The sequence below is a fragment of the Octopus sinensis genome, linkage group LG20 (genome assembly GCF_006345805.1).
Source record: "Octopus sinensis linkage group LG20, ASM634580v1, whole genome shotgun sequence".
Lineage (NCBI taxonomy): Eukaryota > Metazoa > Mollusca > Cephalopoda > Octopoda > Octopodidae > Octopus > Octopus sinensis.
Window position 1 is genome coordinate 20,978,028 of NC_043016.1, and position 27,500 is coordinate 21,005,527.

Here is a 27,500-nt window from a genome sequence, read left to right on the forward strand (position 1 = left end):
ATCTCACACAGTTATGCGGAAACACACAAACACGCACAAACAGCAGCAGACAATTAGCATCATATTTTTTATTTATTTATTTTTATTGGAATGAGGAGGGTATGGCAAGTGAGTAAAGTGAACTAACACTGTTGAGGAAAGAGAAGGGTATACCGAGTGAGTAAAGCGAACTGACAGATGTCAGTCTGCAAAATGAATTTTATTTATATAGACAACACAAACACTTTGTAATTTAATAGTTTTTAATGTGATAACTTTTATTTCGTTTTTGGATTCTTTATATGAGTTCGTGTGTTGAAGCATATTCTGTTGTGTCTGAGGAGTCATTTTCTTTTTGTGCCTTATAATTTACCACTCACCGGTAAAATTTTCCACTTATTTCTTATTTTTCAATAGTCTTGACTCTGAGTGTCAAGACTATTGAAAAGGTTGCAAGACGCAACGAAAATTTTAGGAAAATAAAAATAAGAAATAAGTGGAAATTTCACCAATGAGTGTGTTACATTATAAGGGACAGAAAGAAAATGACTCTCCCCAGACACAACAGAATGTGATAACTGTTAAAGAGAAATTATTTTTATTTAATGAAAATTTAATAAAATCTAATCATAAGTAAGGGAAATTATGCTAAATACAACTAAATTGAAAACCTTTTCCCCCTGACCATATCGACAATTCTGAAAACAGGTGTGCAATTTACATGGGTTTTTACGGTAAATAGAAAGAAGAGAAGAGATAAGGCAAGAATATACACGAGAGATGATGAGAGAAGAGCACATGGAAGAAACAATCATAAACTATAACTTTATATACAATTCAAAATAAGTAGATAAAAGACAGAATATACAAAATATACAAAGAAATAAAGAGGAAGAAGCAGAGAGAAGTGGACAAAAAAAAAAGACAGGAAACACAAGATGTCAAAAAGACAGGGAAAGATGTGAGGCAGAAGACAGGAAAGCAAAGTGAGAAGTATTAAATAATCACTAACTTTTGCCTTCATTACTATCTCTTTTTCCTTCATTTTGTGTTTTCTCATCTGTAGCTAGACCACCATTGTCATCTTCTGAGATTTCTGTCTCATCATCAACCTGTCTGCTTTGGCCAGGAGACTCTGCCTCTCCAGCTTGCTTATCCTACATGAAGACATCATCAGAATGAATGTAGGCAAACTATTGTGTGAAGGGAGAGACAAATTATATTTGTGCTTGTGTGGTAAGGGTAGAAAATTGGACGAAAGAGATTAAATGGATCAGAAAATAAAATCATGGTTGCTTTAAAACTTTGTCAAACAGAGGTTTGATGTAGACAGAAAAGAAAGAGGAGCCAACTGTGCAGAATTGTAGTTCTCTTTGAGAAAAGATAAAGAAAAAAAAATAGGAATGGGAGGAAGACGGTAAAAAATAAAAAAACAGTCAGAAATCAGTAAAAGACAGAAGACATAAAAATGTGATACTAGAAAAAAGCAATTCAAAAATGGGACAATAGAAAAAATAGTGAATAATGAATTAATAATGTTCATTTTTATAAACAATTTATAACTTTTGGACATTTTAAAGCATATTTTTCTTTTCCTCTTGAATTGATGCTTTAAAATCAAATGATGATGATAATGATTTTAAAGCATCAATTCAAGAGGTAAAGAAAAATATGCCTGCTGAGTATATTCAGACCAAATTACAGATTTTTACACAACAGAACAGCTGCTATTGCGGGTCTGATGAATTGTTCCTACTGTTTTTACCTGCACTATTTTACTGCAAGAGACAACTTGATAATAAGAAGGCTTTGGAATCAGTACACAAAACTTCTGACTCCTCTAGTCATAAATCGGATTTATCATATATTTCTTATGAGTACTGTGAAATACCAGACTACCTTTTAGCATCTTAAGGTCTTAATGCCCAAGAAGTTACATACAATTTAAGCATGGGGAAAACTGATATAATTAAAGAGACTATTTTTAGCAAAAGGATATAAAAGAAATATAAATACTATAAAAGAAAATCAGGAACATATCTGTTTACCAGTTCACAAACCTAAAGTACATCAAGGTTAAAACTAAAAAGCTGAACTCCCAAAGCAACTTAACAAATTATCATATTGCAAGAAATAAAATCAATTAGATATATAACCCTGCCATTTTGACATTAAAACATTGTTCGAATATAAAGTTGAAATGAATGTAGCAAGAATGACTACATTAAATGAAATGAAAAAGATTGAACATTTTATCCCTCCAAAACTTAACTTTTTTGAGAAACACTGAATCTATGGAATAGGGGTAAAATCAAAATTATAAATTTCAAATTTTACCAACATCTTGTTCTTAGAAACATGAATAATTTTTACCATACCATCTCTTATAAAAGACCTTAAATCTGATTTGATTATTTTTAATGCATTTGAAATTTTTATGTGTTTTATCATGATTTTCATGTAATTTCAGTAGGTATTTGGACTTCAGTAAACCAATAACAGCTTCTGACCCAATTCCATCACCTTGACTGGCAGTCACGTGGTACTAATAGAATAGAACTTTCTCATTATATGAAACATAATGAAGTTTTCTGCCTTGGTACACTCTTTTATATTTTGCAGATAAAATATAGTTAAAATAGTAGAAATCAATTATATTTAGTTTGAGAAGTGTCATCATATAGTTGGTAATGAAATTGCATAGCAAATGAAAGATAAGTGGTTCAAGTCCTATTTGTGGTCCTGTTGCTGTTTTCTTTCTCAAATTGTACTTACAATGTCTAATATTTTTAAAAAGTAAAATAAATTCAAGTATAATTACACAGTGGATGTACAAAAAGACAATGCAAAGGAAACACTTAACAGTGCAGTAAACAACTAAAACTATCTACATTAAAATAGCTGAAAGAGGACACATAAAAGTGAATTAGGACACTAATATTAAGAAAATAAAACAACATACATACTGATAGTGTACACCAAAAATGAATGTAAAAAAAGAGACAAAAAATGCACACATGAAAGTAGAAAGCATAAAGTGAAGAGAAACAAAAAGTATTTAATTGAATATGACAAAGTGCCACAGACACCATGGCAGCTATAATCCATTTCTTTATTACCCACAAGGAGCTAAACATAGAGGGGACAAACAAGGACAGACAAATGGATTAAGTCAATTACATCGACCCCAGTGCATAACTAGTATTTAATTTATCGACCCCAAAAGGATGAAAGACAAAGTGGACCTCGGCGGAATTTGGACTCAGAACGTAACAGCAGACAAAATACGGCTACGCATTTTGCCCGGCGTGCTAACGTTTCTGCCAGCTCGCCGCCTTATAATATATTATATTATATAATATAATATAGCTCGCAGCTATAATACTATGCCAACAGCTATGAACTGCACTGCCATTGACCCCTTGCAGACAGAGATGGGTAGAGAGAAGGCAAAAACGACACTTACTTGCTTAGACTTGTTAGTCTCACTAGGGGTTGTATCAGTGGGTGTCAAGTCTGCGTTATCTTCAGCTAGATTGTAAAGCAAACAAATAATAAAATAAAATGAATACATATATATTCACACAAACAAGCATGCATACATATGCACAAACACATATATGAAGGGTGCTGAAAAGTTCCTGGTTTTGGGAAAAAGAAAATACAGGAGAGTCTGTTAATTATGATATTATTCAACATATTTCCCTCTCAGGTTCACACACTTACACCAGCGGTCCTTCAGTTTTTCTAAACCCTGTTCAAGAACTCAAAGCCAGGAACCTTCCAGCACCTACATGTATAGCTTTTGTGCGCGGCAGATGCTCAGAAAATGGATTCCATTACATATCAGGGAGTGAAACTAAAAGTAGTTGATAGCTTCCGCTACCTACATGCCCAAGTCTGTAGTGGGGGTGAGTGCTCGGAGAGTGTTGCCACTAGAATATCTTTCTCACCTACACTCTATGGAATAGAGTCTTAATTTCTTGAGTCTTTCCCAGTAGCTTATGTGCTGCCTAGAGGCTATCTTCTTTATGTAGCCTCGTTGGATTACCTCAAATTCTCCACTTTATAAGACACTGGTTGCTGACCATAGCTGAGAGCAATACTTAAAGTGGCTTAGGGCAAGTGTCCTCCAGAGGACCATCTTGGTTTCCCAATCTCTAGTTCTACAAGTTCTAAGAATCCATCCGGTCAGCCACATTTCATTGCTAACTTAGCAACATGCATATGGACATGCACATATCTCTCTCTCTCTCTGTATATATATATATATATATATATATATATATATATATATATATATATACATATACACACACACACAACACACACACACACACACACACATATTTTGTTTTTGGAGTTCGTGTTCGTTGCCAGCCTCGGCTGGCCCCCGTGCCGGTGACACGTAAAAGCACCGTCCATTCGTGGCCGTTTGCCAGCTCTGTCTGGCCCCGTGTCGGTGGCACGTAAAAGCACCATCTGTTCGTGTCCGTTGCCAGCATCGCCTGGCCTCGTGCCGGTGACACGTAAAAGCACCATCCGTTCGTGGCCGTTTGCCAGCTCTGTCTGGCACCTGTGCAGGTGGCACGTAAAAAACACCCACTACACTTGCGGAATGGTTGGCGTTAGGAAGGGCATCCAGCCGTAGAAACACTGCCAGATCTGACTGGGCCTGACGAAGCCTTCCAGCTTCACAGACCCCAGTTGACCCGTCCAACCCATGCTAGCATGGAAAGCGGACGCTAAATGATCATGATGATGATTTGGTTTAAGATTCTTTATATGAGTTCATGTGTTGAAGCATATTCTGTTGTGTCTGGGGAGAGTCACTCACCGGTAAAATTTCCACTTCTTTCTTATTTTTATTTTCCTAAAATTTTTGTTGCGTCTTGCAACCTTTTCAATAGTTTTGAGAGTCAACACACAGTGAGAGGCACAAAAAGAAAATGACTCTCCCCAGACACAACAGTATATATATATATATATATATATATATTCACATAAATACATATATATATTCACATAAATACATATACATACATATTCACATAAATACATATACATACATATTCACATAAATACATATACATACATATTCACATAAATACATATACATACATATTCACATAAATACATATACATACATATTCACATAAATACATATACATACATATATATATATATTATATATATATATATATCATCATCATCATCATCATCATTGTTTAACGTCCGTTTTCCATGCTAGCATGGGCTGGATGGTTCGACCAGGGTCTGGGAAGCCAGGAGGCTGCACCAAGCTCCAGTCTGATCTGGCAGTGTTTCTACAGCTGGATGCCCTTCCTAACGCCAACCACTCCATGAATGTAGTGGGTGCTTTTTACGTGCCACCAGCACAGGTGCCAGGCAAGGCTGGCAATGGCCACGATTAGTTGGTGCTTTTTATGTCCACTGTCACAGAGGCCAGTCGAGGTGGCGCTGGCAACGGCCACATTCAGATGGTTCTTTTTACGTGCCACCGGCACTGGTATCACAACTACAATTTCCATTGATTTTTTGATCCATTCTGGTTTCACTTGCCTCAACAGGTCTTCGCAAGCAGAGTTTTGTGTCCCAAGAAGGAAAGTTATGCATAAATGGAATGGCTACATCCCAGATAAAGGCCACGGGTTATGGTCTCACTTGTCCTGCCGGGTCTTCTCACGCACAGCATATTTCCAAAGGTCTTGGTCATTTATACATACATATATATATATATATATATATATAATTTTGTCAAAAATGTTAAGAGTAAACCCTATTCTATGTGACATATTCTGCCAGTATTGGAAGCTTGAAAGTGTTTAGTTAAAAAAAAATTAATTAAATAATCTGTACGTCAAAGTCAACCGCGATGAAATTTAAACTCAAAAATGTAAAGACAGACGAAATACCAATAAGCATTTTGCCCAGAATGCTAATGTTTCTACCAGCTTGCTGCTTTGGAATGTAAACATTCATTTTAGAAATATATTCTTTATTCTCTTTTTCTGCTAATTTTTGTTCAATGCGACTACTAATTCTGAATTCCTAATACATTTTTCTATCATTTAAACCTAAGAAAGGTATACTTTTAATTTAAAATTAAAAGATTTATGTTAATTGAAGAGGAATGTACATGATCGTGTCTTAATGGATTTGTTAAGATCATTTGATCTTAACAATTCTTTAGAAGGGTTCTACAACGCTTTGCACTCATCACTAACATCCACACATCCAAATTTGTGGAAACTATGCACTGCCCTTAGAGCTGAGGAAGGATTAAGCCAGACAAAAATTGCACACATTTGACGTGGAGACTCAACAACAGAAAAAAAGAGACCTATTAAATTATTTAGTCGGTTTGAGGCTATAGCACATAACACTTGGTCAAGGTACTATGCAGAGGGACTGAATCTGGAACCATGTGGTTAGGAAGCTAACTCCTTAGCACAGAGCTATGCCTGTGCTTAGCGACATGATTGAGATATCTTTGATGATACATTTACTCAATCAGAGTTCATCTGTACTTAAACAACTTCAAATTATTGAAGCACGACTGAAGAAGCTAGTTCAGGAATATCAAAATGAGGACCCTCTGCAATTTTTAAGAAGTATTGCACACAATTTGTCTTAAGAATTTTAAAAAATAAATTGAACTTTCTTATCCTAACTCTGCCTCACAATGAACTCGCTGTAATTTTTTATCCTATTGTTATAATAAAATGTGTGCTAAATCTTTTCTTTCTTTATTCCAAATTATATTATTTTTGAAATTTTGTGATGTGTCTTTTTCATACATTCTTGCTCAATGGGAGTACATTAAAGTGATCCCATTTCAATTGAAGTAGTTTATAAAGATTATTTTCTATCACACCTTCAGTCTCTCTCTCTCTCTCTTCTTAAGGCTTGGAAAACAGACAGATTAAATAACATAGGTATTGACTTGCAGTCTAGAGAAACTGGTTACAGTGATTATTAGTGAGAGCAGCTTATACTGAAAGTTGCTCCATGGGTGGAATTTACCATGATGAAATTTACCTAGAACCATACACACACACACACACACACACACACACACACACACATACATATATATATATACACATATAGATACTTATATATATATATATATATATATACACACACACACATACATGTATATTCATTCATATTCATATTTACATACAGGAAATTTAAACACCACTTACAAGTTGTTTCAGTCTCGTCTTCCACATCATCATCTTGCTGCGTAGCACCATGTTTGTCATCTGTCAGTTCGAAATCAACTTCATCTTCTGGATCATCAGATTCTACCTCTGACTTTTTCTCAGGGTAATTTTCCTGAAGAAAAAATACATATACATATCATCATCATCATCGTTTAACGTCCGCTTTCCGCGCTAGCACGGGTTGGACGGTTTGACCGGGTCTGGGAAGCCAAGGCCGCTCCAGGCTCCAGTCTGAATCTGGCAGAGTTTCTACGGCTGGATGCCCTTCCTAACGCCAACCACTCCGTGAGTGGATTGGGTGCTTTTTACGTGCCACCTGCACAGGGGCCGGAGGGTCCGGCATCGTCACGATCGGATTCGAGCATTTTAACGTGTCAGCGGCACGGGGGCAACGAGGTCCGGGGTACTTTGGGGACTGGGGTATTTTGGGGATCGGGGGGGTACTTTGGGGATCCGGGGTACTTAGAATGGGTAGGGGGGTAACTTAGAATGGGTAGGTGACGAGGCGGGGAGGGTACTAAAAGGGGATGGTCGGATTGAGCAGTGTCAGGAGGAAGCGTAAGATCGGTGGGCAGTTGATGAGCTATGGCGCTAGCAGCTTGTCTTAAGCATATGAGGAGAGAAGTGGTAGTGGGAGGAGGAGGAGGGAGTAGGGCGTACCCAGGTAGATGAGTAAGGTGTATCCGGTGTAGATAGAGAGAGAAGGGGTATACTGGTATTGGTGGTGGGGGTGAGAACAGTGTTCAACGGTATTGGTGGTGGGGGTGAGAACAGTGTTCAACGGTATTGGTGGGGGGGGGTGAGAACAGTGTTCAACGGTATTGGTGGTGGGGGTGGGGGGGCGGGCGCACCGCCCAATGATAAAGATGGGAAAAAGATGGGATTACGGCTTGAGGCAGCCTGCGGTTAAATATTGTAGAGAGAGAGAGATAGGAAGATAAATCAAGTTATGGCGAAGGCTTGAAAGTATCTTAAAAAAGGTTAAATTTTCGTAACAGTGTATGAATAAACGTATTAACACCGAATAAAAAAAATATAGTAAGATAAATTTTTTAAGAACTTGCTGCGGTCATCGAGGGGAGTTGAAATTGAAGAAGAAGAAAGTAGTTGAACTGGGAATTAAATTGCAGAATCGTAATAGTAATAGTAATGGCGGTTTTCAAGTTTTAGCATATGAAGAAGAGAGGAGGAAAAAGAAAAAAGAAGACCGCAATGACTGAAGATGGGAAAAAGATGGGATTACGGCTTGAGGCAGCCTGCGGTTAAATATTGTAGAGAGAGAGATAGGAAGATAAATCAAGTTATGGCGAAGGCTGAAAGTATCTTAAAAAAGGTTAAATTTTCGTAACAGTGTATGAATAAACGTATTAACAACGAATAAAAAATATAGTAAGATAATTTTTTAAGAACTTGCTGCGGTCATCGAGCGGGAGTTGAAATTGAAGAAGAAAGTAGTTGAACTGGGAATTAAATTGCAGAATCGTATAGTAATAATAATGGCGGTTTTCAAGTTTTAGCATATGAAGAAGAAGAGGAGGAGGAAAAAGAAAAAAGAAGACCGCCAATGACTGAAGATGGGAAAAAGATGGGATTACGGCTTGAGGCAGCCTGCGGTTAAATATTGTAGAGAGAGAGATAGGAAGATAAATCAAGTTATGGCGAAGGCTTGAAAGTATCTTAAAAAAGGTTATACATATAAATTGATGGATAGCCTGGGGTTACAAACAAGAGAAAGTGATCCCTGTAAAGCAGAGTATGCATAAACTTTTATTAGCCAAGGTACAACTGACTGACATTTGTCTTGCCACCTAACTCTATATAGACATGTTTCATGTATGCGTGTATATGTTTGTTTGTGTGTGCATGTATGTATATATACATATATATAAGTAACAATTTTATATTTGGGCATACATCTTGTAGTATGCTGTTTAAAGCCCATTCACAATATTTGGCTACCTGATGCCAACAACAGTATGAATTTAAATGCCACTGGGATTTACCTGAGGAATTCCTTTATGTCTGTAGAGTTTATATAAAAAAAAAATCTGAGACTGAAAATGGAATTCACTAGAGTCTTTATTCATAACACACTACGATTGTTTCAATCCATTATGGACCATTATCTTACAGGTGAGATGTTGTATAAACAGTTATGATACATCACTGGTACTGATGTGTCTCCTCTGATGACTTTTCAAAAAATACCTCATTGTTTATTTGTTGTTTCACTTATTTCTATAACAATGCATTTTGGTAATTACCAAAATATATTGTCATAGGAATAAGCAAAGCTGTTTGTACATCTCACCTGAAAGGTACTGGTTTATAAAGGGTCAAAACGATCGTAGTGGTTCTGAATAAAGAGTCTTGTGAATTCTATTTTCTTTCTTTTATGTTTTATATATATATATAAATAGACAAAAGTATATACCAAGAAATTGGATGAACCTTTAACTGATTGTTAGGCCAGTTAGAAGCTAAATATCCCTCAAATATAATACTATCATCTAAAAAAAAATTATATGAGAGAGAGGAGAGGAGAGAGAGAGAGAGAAAGAGAGAGAACACAGATAGTGTAAACCGTTTCAGTCACTGGACTGTGGCCATGCTTTGCAACACTTTGAAGGGTTTAGGTGAACAAATCAATCCCAGTACTTATTTTTAAGCCAGTTACTTATTGAATCAGTCTCTTTTTACTGAACTGTTAAATTACAGGGAAATAAACAAACTAGTTGTCAAGTAATGATAATGGGACAAATAAACAAAAAGACACACAGACACATATTTAGACACATACATATACATGATGGCCCTCTTTCAGTTTCTGTCAACAAAATTCACTCACAAGGCTTTAGTCAGTTTGGGGCTATAGCACAAAACACTTGGTCAAGGTACCATGCAGAGGGACTGAACCTGGAACCATGTGGTTAGGAAGCTAACTCCTTACCACAGAGCTATGCCTGTGCTTAGCGACGTGACTGAGATATCTTTGATGATACATTTGCTCAATCAGAGTTCATCTGTACTTAAACAACTTAACATGTGCATACACAAGCATATTTACAAACAAAATCATCACACACAGGCACACACACACACACACACATGCAAAGGTACATGGACTATGAGTTAGTTAGAATGTTATCTCTTGAACGTAAAGTCGTGAGCTTCATTCCAGGATGTGGCAGCATTGTATATCCTTGAGTAGAGTATTCATGTTGTTCCAGTCTACCCAGCTGAAATGAGTACCAGCTGAGTGTTAAAAGAAGCTTCTTTCCCTCCATCTGCCATATTTTCTGTGTTCTGTTGGGCCAAGGAATCACAGAAAGGGCGTTAGTGTATGCTCATGACTACACAAACACCTAAAGCAGTTAGTTGAAACATTATGTATCCTACCAAGTCACATCTGCTTGGGAATGATGGCTGTAGAACTTGTGTGTGTGTGTGTGTGTGTTTTATGAGGATATGCAAAAACAATTATTTTTCATTGTGAATCTAATAGTTGAGAGAAGAGCATTAAGAATGTTATGAAATGTTTGTATTCCAAAAAATAAAGTAATCAGAGAGTATTTCCACCTATATTTGTAAAGTTTTTGGTATAATCTCATTTTGTGGTGTAATTTTTTTTTCTATAGGAATATCATTATAAAGGTAGCATAGAAGGGTGCAACTATTGTGTCTGTGACTACTTACTTTATGTGTCTATATGTTTTCCCATCAGAATTATAGATGTCTTCTTCCAATGCTAAGTGCAGGTCTACTATAAGGACAAGATATAGTATATTAGTAAATATACTAGTTAAATTGAAACTTGTTAAAACGGTGTCCTCTGGGACAATTAAAATCCATGTCATCACATCTGTAACTCATCTGTATGGCCCTGTAATGAGTATGGATGATGACAATTGGGTAAAGAAATATCAGGAGATCCATGTTGAAGTAAAACTAAGGAAAAGGAAATTGAGGAAGATGTGAGTAGAAGTAATGAAAGCTGATCTCAGGAAGCTGAACCTTACACAGGTCACAAAAGAAAACAAGTGACAGGATGCTGAATTGGAGAAGACGTCTTGAACCTGTCCGAACATGGAAAAGTGCATGTTAAAAGTAATGATGATGTGTACACACACATATTATCATAATCTTTTTCTCTGCTTGCATAGGTTCAACAAATCTAGAACTGCATCTCAGCAATTGCAGTCATTTGGCATCATGTTCATAAGATCAGGCTTCAACACTTCTGCCCATGCTTTTCTCTTCAACGGATTCCTTCTAGTTGCATAACATGGCACTTCTTTACCCACCAGTCAAACTTTATGTGCATTACATGTCCCCGTCAGTTTAATCTTCTCTCTAGCACAAGACTTACTATTTCTCTTATATACAGATATTCTTCAGCTCATGTGTGTTCTGCTTTCACCCACCATTACAAAGCATGCTTTATTATTTCTTTCCAGTCCTCACAATCACTGTCCATGTTTCACCACCATACAATCTGTACCCAACCACCATACAATCTGCTCTTCACTTAGAGAGAGAACTCCTTTGCTACTGGCACAGGTAAAAGCTCACTGAATAATTTTTCCACTCTGTTTTTACTATACTTTCAGAATACTGTCCTCCACTGTTAATTTCGTTACCTGAACAACAGAAGATAGCAACTACTTCTAAGGAGTTTCCTAAGCATTTAAAAAAATAATTTTATGTATACTTTTATTACTAATAACTCATAACTATCAACTACATACAAAGTCCTTCTTAGTTGAGGTTGCAACTTCCTGTAACCTCTTTTCTGTACACTGAGCATGGCTACTTCCCAGATGGTAGTTGGTCTTCTTTCCTGCTAACATTTGTCTTCAGTGAGATTACTTCAAGTGGTTTTGATCCTAGTAGATAAAAACCAGTGTAGACATTGAGTTGAAAGAAGTCTGTGTATAAGAGGAATAAGTGCTTCCAGATTTACAGTCTATTCTCAAATACTTTTATCAAACTGAACAAAGAGACCTAGATTATCAGTACAGCAATCCCTCGATGGTATTTTTATTTATTAATAATTTATAGGCATGAAAATGCTTATTTTTACCACAGAAATAATTATAATCTAAAAAACTGTAAATGCCTATTGGCTGCAGAAACACACGATATGGAGTCTGCAACTAAAGGCGGTGCTCCAGCATGACCGCAGTCAAATGACTGAAGCAAGTAAAAGAGTATATATTAGTTAGAAAAATCCATGATGTACCGAGGGCACAATAGGTGAACCACGATACGGCAAGTGATTACTGTATACTGAAGTTCGTCACAGACAGCTGGTCTTAAAACTTCAGAGTTACAGCCTTGAGAACTATAAATAAACAGGAGAGGAGGGGGAGAGTTGAGCCATATTAGAAAATCTACCTGGACAATTCTAAGCCAAAATCGTTGCTAACTTTATTTTGTGGCATCATTTCTACATCTGGTTTCCACAGCTCATCATCATTATTTTTGTACCCACTTTTTATGCTGGCATGGGTTGGATGGTTGCTTAAGATTCAGTGGATCAGAGGACAACATTGTGATTCAAATGTTTCAGGTTTGGCATGGCTTCTAAGGCTGGAAGCCCTTCCTAACACCAACCATTTTAAAGAGTGTTCTGCATGCATTTTTTTTGCAACACCAGTACAGTGAGGTTGTCTTGTAACATGCATGACTAAAGAGTTCCTTCTTTGAGGAAAAGGATAGGAAATAGAATGGCTGCTTTATGCAAAATGTTAAGAGGAGTAGGGACAGGTTTGTTGCAAATAAAGCTCATGGCTACACTGTATTCTACACGTATGTGTGAGGATGACTGGAATGGAGCTACAAAGAGAGGTAAATGTGGTGGGGGTGAGGGGCCAGAACATACCCAATAAGGTGATTAGAAGAGAGCATGGAGATAGAAATATCAGCAACAATGTGTAAGATTGAAAGAGTGTGAATAATGGATAAAAGCAAAGGGTATAAGTGATCAGCTCTACATGGGTGGATAGTAAACAGAGGTGGGGCTGCTTTCAGAACAAATTCATCTAGACCTAATTGCAGAACATTGGTAAATATCTTACCTCCTATATCTCTCCTAGCAAAATATACCTAACATCAAGCCTCTTTTCATTTTCTTTCATTCTTTCCAATTAGCTTTTATGTCTCTATCTGTTAAACCATTACTCTAACATGTTACTTTTCATCTAACTGGAATTGTGCTCCAGTTACAAATCTGAGTTGTAGCTCACAGTAGATTGTCATGTACAAACTTTACAGTTGTCTTTTATTTTACAGAGTTTTATGTCCTCTGCCTAATTGAGAAAGGTACTACTTAGTGCTTCTTCTTTGAATCAAAACCCATCAGAGGGATTTGTCAGCTTCCATGACTTTCTTCTGCACATTGTCTCTTGAATCCATCCAAATCTTGCTAAGCTGATGTTACTAATCACTAGTTGATGTCAAGTAGTATATTTCCAGGGATTCATCTATCCTGTTTCTGGATAGGTACAATGCCTATGTGGTTTGTAAGTTTGACTGATTAGACAACCATCACTCACCTCATCAGGTTTTCAAGTCAGTGTTGCAAATAGGTCATTTGAATCACAATACTCTAAAGCATCATGATCCCTCTTCATTCTGTATACTATAAACATGGTTTCCATGTATATCAGTATAGCCATCAAAGTGTTGCCCAGCATACCCATTAAAATCATCAACTATGATATTAAAGTATCACTCATCTGTTAGTGAGGAAATCAAAAGGAGAGAGAGCCTCACATGTGATTCTTTTAGTTCATCAGTCAATTTTGATTGTGGTGCTCATGCAGAGATGACTGTTGCTGTTCTATTGTCTATGACTTGTCAGTGGCAGCTTTATCTCATATCTAAGTCACCCTCACCAACATTATCATGAAGTCAATGCTGTTAAGAATTGCAAGAATTGGTTTACAGAGTCATCATTTGTTTACGGCATCACCACAAAAGAAGTGTTCAGCAAAGAAGTAACTAAATTGCTTATGGCTGCTCTAAGCTTTATTATTCTGTCACATAACCTTGACAACCTCAATTACTTTATACTTTTCTCTGCCAACAATATGTTTACTTTAACAATTTCAGAGCTGTTATCCACTAAGTATAATTTGTCCCTGTATTTCTTACCCATGATGAGTCTGTTACGCTCCCCTGCATTTCACCTCTTGTACACAGCACACGATTACTTGCCTCCACTCTACAATCTCTCCAAACCTACCTTTTATTATGCCAACATTGATGGTGGCAGCCCTGATGTTTTACACTTGTGAGGGAGAGAGGAGTTTCTGGTAATGTTTTGGTTATTTGGTGTCTATTTTCTGCATCTGAAAGGTAGAGAGTTGGTGCAATTGTTTGATGATAGTTGAAGAGTTCTCACACATAGGCAGATGTTCTTACCTCCCCACTTTACTATTTTGTGTATCCCTAACATGATGTCATAGCGAATAAATTATTAAGGATTTTCATTGATAAGACTGCAACATTTTCAATGATTCTATTGTTGGATGCCCCACCTATCACAAACCACTTTACAACATATTTTAACAACCATTCTATTGTGTTACTCATATTAAAGAGATTGTCTGACAGGACTGAAAAGTTCTTTTTACATTGTATTGCTTTTTACTCTGTCTTAGGTGGATTGCTATCATTGCAGCTCACCTCTGTCTTCTACAAGCAGAAGATTTTTATTCAGCTATGGCTCTTCTATATATGTTGGTCTTCACTGTGACGTGCAGAACTTATTTCTTCCTCACAAAATTCTCACCCCCAGACAGTGGGAGCCTTCTCTGCCATTCACCCAGTCCATGTCTCTTCCATGAAGAGCTTTATTTATAGTTACTACTCTCCTTGATACCTGCTAGCTGGCTCACCTTCACAGTATGTAGCTAATAATGCTTCAAAAGGTGCTCATGGTGTAACATTGTTCTGGGAAGGGTAAGAATTTACACAGAAGGAGCTGTTGAGAGATTAGATATATAAATGAAACAATAAAGAGAATGCAAGAGACAGAACAAGAGAGAGGGGGAAGAGAAAGGAGAGAAAGAGGGAGGGAGAGAGAAAGAAACATTATGATGAGAGAGTATGTATACAATTTCCAGCAGTTTAGGATACTAGTAATAGAAGTAGAAGAAATAATGATTATTAATCAGATTAAAATTAGCATTCTTGGTTGATGCACTTTCTTTGAGAAATGGAGCATAATATGCCAAATTCAACAAAATATTCCTAGATTTATCATCAGTGTAGCATTCCTTATTGTAGGTTATTGCTTTTCTTGATAAGTAGCTCTCAAATAGAATAGGTTGGATATGATACTAATTTGCTGGAGTTTAATACAATATTTGTCTACATCTCTAACTGTGGGGGGTAGATCCATGAAGACATGGGGTGAGGTGGTGAAATATGATCTTTGGATGTTGAGTCTCAGGGAGGTGATGACAAGTGACCATGACAGTTGGTGATTTGCTGTGCTTGAGAAGACTTGTCAAGCTTAGTGAAAATGGTGACACAAAAGGCTTCCACACCAGTGACATGTAAAAGGCACCTTTGCCACTGGTACATAAAAAGCATCCATGCCAGTGACACGAAAAAGCTAACACTACTTTTTCACATTGAAAAATTTTCATATATCCAAGAGTGGCTTGCCATTGCCAATCCCAAATGAATGGCTGTTGACCCACAGGAAGGGTATCCACTCTTGCATAGGTCCAGCTAGGTGTCCAGATATTTTCCCCAAGAATGGCAACCTACTCAAGTAGGTTAGTCACTGGGTTAGTCACTGACCATTGACCACGGAACAAATAGTACTGATTTACAGTAGCATGTCTCATCAACCTGTAATGAAATCTCTGGCCTGACTACAAGTAGTAATAGTATTAGAAACATTAAGGAACAAAAACCTAATTAACAGTTTGGAAAAATACAAGTTTACAGGAATCTCACAAAACTCAAATAATCACCCTTACCTGTAACTATAGAACAACCATTCCTTGTTACATAGAAGGTAAGTAACTCTTATGCAATGTAATATACAAATGCAATGTAACAAAAATAAAATGACAATTGAAATAATACAAGCTCCACATCAAACCCATTTAAGGGCTGCTATATGCTCAAATAAACATTTAATAACAAAACATTATGTAAGCAATTTCACTAATAGGATATAAAGATCAAATTTAGGGTCTAAGAGTATTATTTTAAAACTACAATGGAGTATTGTAGCCACTGCACAGGCATACACAGAAAATAAAAAGAGTGTAGGCTTTGGAAAGCAGAAGGACTTAAAAACTTTTTACTTAAAATTTTACTTAATTGAAGAAATCAGCAAATTCTGATGTAGACATTAACTCTTAAGATCGTTTAATTTCTAAAAGAACTCTTCCACTTAAAATCATAACTTAAAAATAACTAGTTAACTTGGCAATAATATTTTCAACAAAATTAACTTATAGTATACTGACACCTCTATTGTCCAATTTTCTCACAAAACATGTATATTTCTTTTCATTTTTGGATTTGGTTTGCAAGATTCTTTATGTGAGTTTGAGTGTTGAAACATATTTTGTTGTGTCTGGGGAGAGCCATTCTCTTTTAGTGACTTATTATTTAATACACTCACCAGTAAAGTTTCCACTCATTTACTTATTCATTTTTCTTAAAATTTTCATTGCGTCTTGCAACCTTTCCAACAGTTGTTAACTCTGTTCATTATCTGAGACATTCTATCGAAAAGGTTGCTAGACGTAACAAAAATTTTAGAAAAATAAATAAGTAAACAAGTGGAAACTTTACCGGTGTGTGTGTTAAATAATAAGGCACTAAAAGGGAATGACTCTCCCCAGACACAACAAAAAATGTATGTATACCTTCATGTTTTTATCTTTAATCCATTACTTATTTCAACCATTAGACTACAGCCTTCCTGGGGCACCACCTTGTAGAATTTTAGTTGAACAAATTAACTCCAGTACATATCTTTTTAGGCTTGGTACTTATTTTACCAGTGCCTATCATTGAATTGCTAAATTACAGGGATGTAAACACACTTACACTGGTTGCCAAGTAGTAGTGGAAGACAAACACAGACACAAACACATACACACACACAGATATATACACAAACTGTTTTGAGATAAATTTGATGATTTTTATCTCCTTTTTTTCAAGAATAGCTCAGTGTATTGGTGAACAGTAAAAATGGTATTGGAGAGCAAAAGATTAAAGTTGTAGTTGGGGAAAAGGTTAGCTGACATGGAGGACTGGAAGCCATCTGAATATTGGAAAAGAGTTACCTGTATCATGATGATTCATAGTGGCTATCAAAATGCTGACATCATGACTGATGCTCAATGCTCTGTGAACACTGTAAAGGCTGTAAGACATGACACAGACAGCTGCAATGGAGACTATGAAGCCATGGCGAGTTGATAGGGACACAGCAGGTGTTCTGACTGTCCACATGCCGGAGTTCATCCTCATATCTTTGAACCGGGCCTTAGGCTCAATTCAAATGGCTTTATGAAGCTGCTCGATTCTGTGGTCAATCCCTGACTGGAGAGGATTGCTGCTGGAAGGCCATATATGTAGTAGCAGGATTCAACTCCTAGCCAATCCTCTGGAAAGAGTCAGAAGTGGTTGTTGGAGAATTGCTGAGAATTCCCTGATTGTAATCCCATGTGTGGATGCAGTGGAGAGATACACCAACTGCTCTGCTTACAACACCAAGATCAAGAAGGTGTTCAAAGATCTTTGCAGAGACACAGTGAGGAATACATGTGCCAGGTCCCAGAACTGTCTTGTGGCTATGGTGGAAACTGAGGCTACATGCCTTGCCATAATGTAGATGATATTTTTCGATTTTTAAAATATTTTTGATAGGATATTGTATTTCCTTTTCTTTTTATGCAAACTGTCAAATTTATAGCCTGAATGTACGTACATATGTGTGTTCTACTATAGCCTCGGGCTGACCAAAGCCTTGTGAGTGCATTTTGTAGTCAGGAACTGAAAAAAGCACTATGTATATATGTATGAATGTATGTACGTATGTACATACATACATACATACATACAAAGTGCTTTTTTTTTCAGATACTGACTACTAAATACACTCACAAGGCTTTGGTCAGCCCAAGGCTATAGTAGAACACACTTGCCCAAGGTGGCATGCAGTGGGACTGAACCCAGGACAACATGGTGGGGAAGCAAACTTTTCACCACAAGCCATGCCTGTGCATGTACATGTAAATATATGTGTGTGTGTGTGTGTGTGTGTATACACACATATTTACATACATACATACATATGCATCATTCTATTTTTTAAGATTTTTTGAAATATAATTACAAGTTTAAGATCTTTCTTAAAATATTATTCTGACACTCACACACACATACCATCATTTGAAATCTACTTTTTCATATTCACAAGAGTCAAATGCTTTTCCTGTCTCCAACCCTCACCTGTTTCCAAACAAGGTAATATTTCCTTATGGTCAGATATGTTTTTCATGGAAGACTGGAAATGAACAACACTGCCTATATGATAAAATTCATTTACAACCATCATGTGATATTTCGATACATAAGTTGCAGGGAGGCAGTGAAGAGAAAAAGTCTGAGAGTACAGAAAGGAATGAAGAGTAGAGGAATAGTAATAATGATACTGTGCACACAGAGGATGAGAGAAAGACAGAGAGAGAGAGAGAGAGAGAGAGAGAAAGAGATGAGTGCTGTGTGGTTGGGTAGGTTACAGAGAGATGGAGAAGGAAAGATAATTGGATGGTACACAAAGGTGGTCACTACAAAATGGGTGGAGACAACAGAATTAAGAATGACAGTTACACATCAAAAGAAATGGTTCTGGGTAGTGAGAAAGGTAAGTGAATCAGGGAAATACTGGTAACGGGTGCAGTTTTGCTCACAATAGCAGTTGAATACTGGAGTTAGAAAGATGGGTGATGGGAATAGCTTGAGGAGTAAACTGGGAAAGGACACTTGTGCATATACACATACAGCACTTCCAGTTATCTCAATTTGTTGAGGTGAGTGAGTCTTCCCAAGTATTGTATATTGTCAGCCATCCCAGTTCTTTGTCATCTCTTCCATATGGTTCAAGATCCTGAGATTAGCCTTCATCAATTTGTCCCAATGATAATGATGGGATATATATATCATCATCATCAAAGTATGTACTTTGTTAAAATTTGTTAAGTCTGGGTTTGTACTTTTGTATGCAATTTTTCTCTTTGTTTATCCATGCTTCATCTGTGGTATTCACTGAACTCAGATAGAGTGGGAAGACCTGGAATTAAGGGGACTTAATTTTCACACAGATGTCTATGTGTCCACCCAGAGGAATCTGTCTAGTACTGGGATCTCATATCTGTTGTCAGTGAACAGTCAGTCTACTTCTTATAGTAAACTTTGTTTGACTTATGTAATCTTGATTACATTCTTGACATTTGATAGTGTATATGTTGTGCCTTCAATAAGATTGATGCAATTTTAAAGGGACCTGCATTAATCTCATTGAAAACACAACATACAAATTCAAATTAGGACAGATTTTTACCATTAAAAAAATCACCTTGCATGTTCTTCAAGGAATTTAACCCTTCAGATTAATTTGTCGAATGTAATGCTTATCTGTTCACATTAATTTTTATTTATTCAGATTCAAAAGGGGTGTCCACAATATTTGCTTGTAACTTTGTTAATTTTCTACATATAGATTTGAAATTTTGCAAATGGGTGCTTATATGCCAGTGGTTTATAGTTACATAATTTTAGCTGATATTTCTGATTAAATTTTACTTTTATGGGCAGGTAAAGTTAATTAACAGGTGTAAAAGCAATAACATTATGAATAAACACTAAAATTCATATTCTTAATACATCTTACCTGTTTGATTTGTTACTAAAATTATCCCAGATGTCAACCGCCAACAATTTTACATTTTTCAAGACGAGTACATTAATTTGAATTAATTAAAATACAGGTGTAATCAGTACAAGATTTTATTCTTTCTCTATATTTCATTTAAATATTTTCATTGAAAATAAATTACAAAACTCTTTTACTGGTCAATATACCATTGGCTATGTATGCTTATACAATTTAATGAATTCATTTACGTAACACAATGCATCTAATAAAAAGCTCATTAACAGGTGAGACAAAGGTGAATGCAGGTGTGCAACATACTGAATATTAATATGTATTTCTCGCTTTCACATATTATTTGTAATAAAATGAAATGGAATATATGATAAAATAATATAGTTATGACATATTTCTGGGTTGACACTTTACATATGGGTACTTTGCAAAAGGAACACATATACAAAGTCTCAATCTAATACCCTTTTGCAGTTTTTCTTTTTTGCTGCAAACTTTTTTCTTCTATTTATCTTTTCAACTTTATGAAAGTCAATATTTTCTCTGTTAACATCCACTTCAGTTAATTTTGCTTTTCTCCCAGTTCTGTGCTTTCTAGAAGAAAAGCACCCACATAACTGAGATGTGATGTCAACTGAAAATTTTATATGGACGTAGTCCTTTGTTGGCAGAGGTACCATGTGGCTTTTTACATTTACAATATATGAATTAACTAAAAAAAAAAAAAAAATGTACCTCCACCATTTCTTCCCAAGTCGACCAACTGGGTAATATGCCTGATATTGGTCAGATTTATCAACCCCACCCATATATTTGTTATAACAAATATTCACCAGGAGTTTCCCCTCAGCACCAACACCAGGTTGTTCATTAGTAGACAGAAATAAAATCTGCCTTTTGTCTTTGAAAGCAGTAGCTAATAAATTTTCCTTTAGCATTTGTAAAATGTCCCCTCTTTTTTGAAATTTTGTTTTCATTTCACAGGGTAAACCCATGACAGTACTGCATGTGTAAATACTAACACGGGCAAGATTTTCTGCCAAAGCCACTGAAGAAAAAAAAAAACGGTCAAAATAGAGGTGTCAGTGCTGATGGTGAAATGGTTCAGTAAGAGACCATACTACATCATGTCCCAATCCATATGGTCTATTTCCATTATATTTTTTCCTTGTGCAAACATCGAAGTTTACACAGTATCCAGTGTCTGATTCACAAACTTCCCTTACCTTGATCCCCTATTTAGTGGGTTTGGCAGGCATGTACTGCCGAAAATGCATTCTGCCCTTATAGCCTATCATGGCTTCATCTACACTGAGATTTTTACCAGGTAGATACACAGTTTTATAATTATTAAGGAGTAAATCAGTTACAGGATGTACTTTGTACAGGGGATTGTAGTTTGGGTTGTTTTTGCTGGGGGCATTAGCAGTATCAATTAAATGTAAATACTGAGATATTTTCAAATACCTCATCTTCAACATTATACTTGAGATATACGGATCTCCATATACCTTATATCAGTCGAGGAAGCTGTTTAACACCAAACATAATATTAATTGTGAAAAACACTCATTTCCACAGTATAAGTTGGCTGCCCATAGTGGATCGTTTCTTCCGCAAATAGAAATTATACGTTGTGCATATTTGTTTGTTTCCTCCATAACATTTTCAAAAAAAAACTTTCTGGTAAAAATAAAAATAGATAGTCGAATGGTTGAGCATCAGGAGGTAAATTGTGTTGTGGACCAGTGTTTACTGTGAAATCAGGAGTAGTGATTGGTGTTGTAATCTTTGACCATGTGGCCATTTCATTAAAAACTAAGGTACAGACTTCTCTTCAAATGTTGCAAAAACTATTATTTCTTTATTTCCCACAAGGAGCCTAACAAAGAGGAGACAGCACAAACACATGTGGGGACATATAACACAAAATAATTAAAATAGAATTCAAATAAAATTATAAAAATGATAATATGAATGAATAATGAGAATGAGAAAATGGAAATGTGCTGCTTGCCCCATCACAAGCAGCATCACTTATTTCCTTGGGAGTCCTTTTACCACATCAACACCAAATTACACCAATAGTTCCTCATACCCTACGTTGCCTGGTATCCTTTTTATGTCTGTATTGATCTTCAAGAACGTAAAACTTTTTTTGTATTTTTTCACCTCTTCTATCTGCTTTTCTGAAAGCAGCACACACATGTGCCACCCTATTGTATTCTTATATCCTTCTGTATGAATCATTTTTGCTGTCTTCCAACTTGTTACCTTCCAAATTAGTTTCCTATTTTCATATTCTCATTGTCCGTCAGTATACAAACATAATTTACTTCACAGGGAGGGAATTCTTGTACTTTGTTGTGATTACATTTCTTTTTTCTTTTTGGATTGTATAGGAGGGGGATGGGTGGGGTTGGCGAGCTTTGGGGTTCCACATCACACTGTTATTTTTTCCTCTTTTTCCTTCCGCAATTTTTCATTCTTCCTCTCTTTCCTTTTCCTCCCCTTGCTTCTTTTCCGACTTCTCGTTCATCCTTTCCATAGTCTGCTTTTGCAGAGGGCAGTGTGCTCTAATGTGGCCTTTTGGGCTACATTTAAAGCAACAAGGGGTCCTGCCCTCCACCCACACTTTCAACACCATATCTCCAATTGATACCGTCTCCACCAAATTTTCGAGTGTCTCCACTGCAGCCTGTACAAACAGATCCATTGTTAGTCCTTTCCAAAACTGAGCCTTCCATCTTTGTGGCTTGGGGGACAGCTACTTCTTCCTCACTTCCCAGAAGAACAGCTGCCATAATCCAAGCCACATCAATTTCCGGTGGAATTCCTTCCACCCTAATCCTTGAAATCCTTCTTCCCAAATAAGTGGGTAGAAGGACTACTTTGTCTGCTTTTACTGTGTTTGTAGCATTTTCCTTAGCTTTGTCTTCCATCTTGTAATGGACTATAATAGTTCTGAATTTGTTCCTTCTGGCCAGATATGTTATGTCTTGCCAGACTGAGCACAATGCTCTCTCTATAACTTCAGCCTCCATATGTTCAGTTTTCCTTTCCTCCACCGAGTATACAGTCTTCCTGTCTGTTTTGTCCAGTATCTTCTGGGAGGGTGACAGCTTAACACCACCACCCATTCTACATGCCATTTTTTCATATCTTTCAATATTTGAAAGATCTACTTCTTTTTCTTTTATTTCTGTCGCTTCTGTGAAGCTCTTCCTTTTTAGACATCCATTCTGCCGACTGCAAGAACCAGTTCTTCCTCCGAAGAGGATGATTCAGAATCACTAAGGTCCAAATAAAACATCCTTTTTGTCATGGCTTCTTTCAATTTTATTGAGAGAAAGCACAACTAGAAAACTGCTGCAAAGCAGCACAAAACAACCAACAATTCAAACAACAGTAATAAACAAACTTCATCTCACCAGAATGTTGAACAAATGTTGCAAAAACCATGTGGTCTAAACAATTTGAATAAAGGTGGGAAAGGCTTCATCTCGCATTATCTCAAAGCTACGAGAATTCAATAACATAATTTGCTTATTTTTTTCACGATTTTGTAGAGCAGCCAGATACGACCAGATTGAACAAATAAAGGGGAATTAATTTTGGTCGATTTGAACACTAAAGGGTTAATATACACAATCAAAGGTCAAGGACATCAAACTTTCTGTAGAAACTTGACAGGACAGCAAACTCTCTGTACAAACTCTACAAGACTGAGATCATAATTATTATTATTATTATTATTATTATTATTATTATCATCATTATGAAGGTGGCGAGCTGGCAGAATTGTTAGCACGCCAGGTGAAATGCTTAACAGTATTTTGTCTGTCTTCACATTCTGAGTTAAAATTTCACCAAGGTTGACATTTGGGGTCAATAAATTAAGTACCAGTAAAACACTGGGGTCGATGTAATCTATTAGTCCTCTTCCCTTGTGGCAAAATTTAAAACCATTATTATTATCATTATTATTACATACACACACACACACACACACATAGTCACTAGTGACTTTAGACTCCAGGCCAGGATGATACCAAGAAGCTGACCAATCTGGAAGAGAAAGATTTGGAAGCTTGTCTCTTCATATGACCAGAAATTTAAGGACATCCTAATTGAGAAATTTGATGTGAGGGAGGAGAAGCTACAGACATGACATAGAGGGTAACTGGGAATTCCTGCGGGACAGTTTGTTGAGTGCCAAAGAAAAAATCTATGGCTGGTGAAAAGTCCCATCCAGACCTAGGATGACATGGTGGTGGAATGATGCTGTAGACAGAGCCATTAGAACAAAGAAAAAGGCCTGGAAGAGCAGAGAATTGTATCAGCCAGAAGGGAAGCTAGGAGACAAGTATATCTAGCCAAGGGAGAAGCAGAAAAGAAGAAGTTTGCCTATGTCCAGTGATGTGAGGACCAAAGACTTGAAGTGCTTTGGATTGTGAACGTATGAGAAAGATTGTGATGTCATAGGAGAGAAATGTGTCTGCATGGATGATAGCACACTTGCATTTAATAATTCTGCAAAGAAAGAGGCTTGGAAATGCCATCATGAAAGACTGCTGAATATGGAGAATAAATGGGAGGAGGAGAGTCTGCCAAATGTTGACCCAATTGAAGAACCAGCTATCCAAATTGATAATACCTTAGTAGATAAAGCAATTAAGGATATGAAGGCAGGTAAAGTCCCCAGTCCATCAGGAATCACCACTGAGATGCTTAAAATATCTGGTGGTGTGGGTTATGGTCTAGTCACCTGTATTATAAATCAAGTGGTTCACGAAAGAGTCATACCCAGTGACTGGTGTAGCAGCACCATAATCAACTGCTACAAAGATAAAGGTGATGCCTTAGAAAGAAATGATTACAGAGATATCAAATTGTTGGATCAGGTGATGAAAGTTACAGAGAGAGTCATAGCCCAACTAATTAGAAAGAGAGTTAGTCTAGATGAGATGCAGTTTGAGTTTGTGCCAGGGAAAAGCACCACTGATGCTATATTTCTGGTAAGGCAGCTGCAGGAGAAATACATAGCCAAAGATAAACCTCTGTACTTGGCTTTTGTTGACTTGGAGAAAGCCTTTGACAGGGTGCCTTGATCCCTTATCTGGTGGTCAATGTGGAAACTAGGGATAAATGAGTGGTTGGTGAGAGCTGTACAAACCATGTACAGAGATGCAACGCATAAGGTGAGGATTAGCAATGAGTACAGCAAAGAATTCAGGGTACAAGTAGGGGTTCACCAAGATTTGGTCCTCGGCCCTCTCATGTTCATCATAGTCCTCCAGGTAATAACCATGCAATTTAAGACAGGTTGACCCTGGGAGCTCCTCTATGCTGATAACCTTGTTCTTATAGCTGAATCACTACCAGTACTAGAAAAGAAGTTTCAGGTGTGGAAGCAAAGTTTAGAAGAGAAGGGCCTTAGAGTTAACCTCTCAAAAACCAAAGCTTTAGTAAGTAGGAAGGCATTTACAAGGCATAGGTAGATGTACTTGGTGTAAGTTATAGATACATAAGAGGTGCATCAATATCAAAAGGAATATTAAAAGCAATATTAAAAAGAAAAATAGCTTTCAAGTGTGGAAGATGCACAGGTACAATAAACACTGAAAATGTACAAAAAATGTACAGAAACTGCCAGGGTTGTAAGCTAGAAGTAGTAGATAGCTTCCATTATCTAGGTGATCAAGTTAGTAGTGGAGGTGGATGCTCTAAGAGTTTAGCTGTGAGAATAATATTAGATTGGGCAAAGTTCAGAGAGCTCCTACCTCTGTTGGAAACAAAAGGCCTCTCCCTCAGTGTGAAAGGTAGATTGTATGATGCCTGTGTGCAAACAGCTATGCTACACTGCAGTGAAACATGGCCAGTGACAGCCAAGGACATGCGTAGGCTTGAAAGAAATAAAGCTAGTAGGCTTTGTTGGATGTGCAATATCAGTGTGCATGTTTGACAGCGGGTAAGCATTTTGAGAGAATAGTTGGACATAAGAGACATCAGATGTGGTGTGCAAGAGTGATGACTATGCTGGTATGGTCATGTGATGCATATGGATGAGGACAGCTGTGTAAATAAGTGCTGATCTCTGTGGAGGGAACCTGTGGTAGAGGTAGACCCAGGAAAACGTGGTGAAGCATGATCTTCGAACTTTGGACTTCACAGAGGCAATGACTAGCGACCGAGACCTTTGGTGATATGCAGTGCTCGAGAAGACCTGTCAAGCCAAGTGAAATCATAGTCATGGCTGATGCTGGTGTCAGGTAACTGGCACTTGTGCTGGTGGAATGTAAAAAGTACCTTTCAAGTGTTGGATTTCAAGGAGGCAAAGTGGCTGATGCCAGTGGCATGTGAAAAGCTCCTTTTGAGTGTTGGGCCCCATGGAGACAATGACCAAGATCTTTGGCATTATGTCATGCTTGAGAAGAAGATCCATCAAGCCAAGTAAAACCACAGTTGTGGCAGATTCTGGTATGATACAAATGGCACCAATACCAGTGGTATGTAAAAACACCCATTACACTTTTGGAGTGGTTGGTGTTACGAAGGGCATCCAGCCATAGAAAACCATGCCAAATCAGACTGGAGCCTGGTGCAGCCTTCCAGCCTGCCAGCCCTGGTCAAACCATCCAGCCCATGCTAGCATGGACAGTAGGTGCTAAATAATGATGAACATCCATCGTCCATGCTGGTATGAGCTGGCCAATTTGATAGGCGTCAGCAAACCAGAGGACTGCACCAAGCTGTGAAAAGAAGCGATGATCTCTAACTGTGGAGGGAACCTGTGGGAGAGGTAGGCCCAAGAAGATGTGGGATGAGGTGGTGAAGAATGACCTTCGAATGTTGGGCCTCACAGAAGTAATGACAAGCAACCCTGATCTTCGGAGATATACTGTGCTGCCTGACTGGCTGCTGGCACTTAAAAAGCACCATTCGAGCATGATCGATGCCAGTATTGCCTGACTGGCTCCCATACTGGTGACATGTAAAAAGCACCCACTACACTCTCAGAGTGGTTGGCATTAGGAAGGGCATCCAGCTGAAGAAAGCTTGCCAAATCAGATTGGGGCCTGGTGCAGCCTCCCTGCTTGCCAGTCCTCGGTCAAACCATCCAACCCATGCCAGCATGGAAAGCGGACATTAAACAACAATGATGATGATGACTTGGCTCATGAGTGCCTTTGTAGACTTGTCTCAAGAACTGGATCAAAATTCCAAAAGAACAGTGCTTCTAAAACTTATTTGGCTTTTTTTTTTTAATGTATATTTTAGTTTATTATTATTATTATTGTTGATGTTTTCATTTGTGCTTTGTTGTGATT

At 37.2% G+C, this 27,500-nt stretch overlaps 1 protein-coding gene across 4 annotated transcripts in view; it reads right to left on the bottom strand.

Annotated features, from left to right (window-relative positions):
- The window catches only part of LOC115222542 (transport and Golgi organization protein 1 homolog), a 129,472-nt gene that overhangs the window by 65,315 nt on the left and 36,657 nt on the right, over positions 1-27,500 (bottom strand). For all 4 annotated transcript variants that reach the window (XM_036511729.1, XM_029792801.2, XM_036511730.1 and 1 more), the window contains 3 exons: positions 7,212-7,344; positions 3,446-3,510; positions 992-1,136 (listed from right to left, as the gene is read on the bottom strand). In XM_036511729.1, the coding sequence (XP_036367622.1) occupies positions 992-1,136; positions 3,446-3,510; positions 7,212-7,344 (343 nt within the window). The remainder of the gene's footprint in view (positions 1-991; positions 1,137-3,445; positions 3,511-7,211; positions 7,345-27,500) is intronic.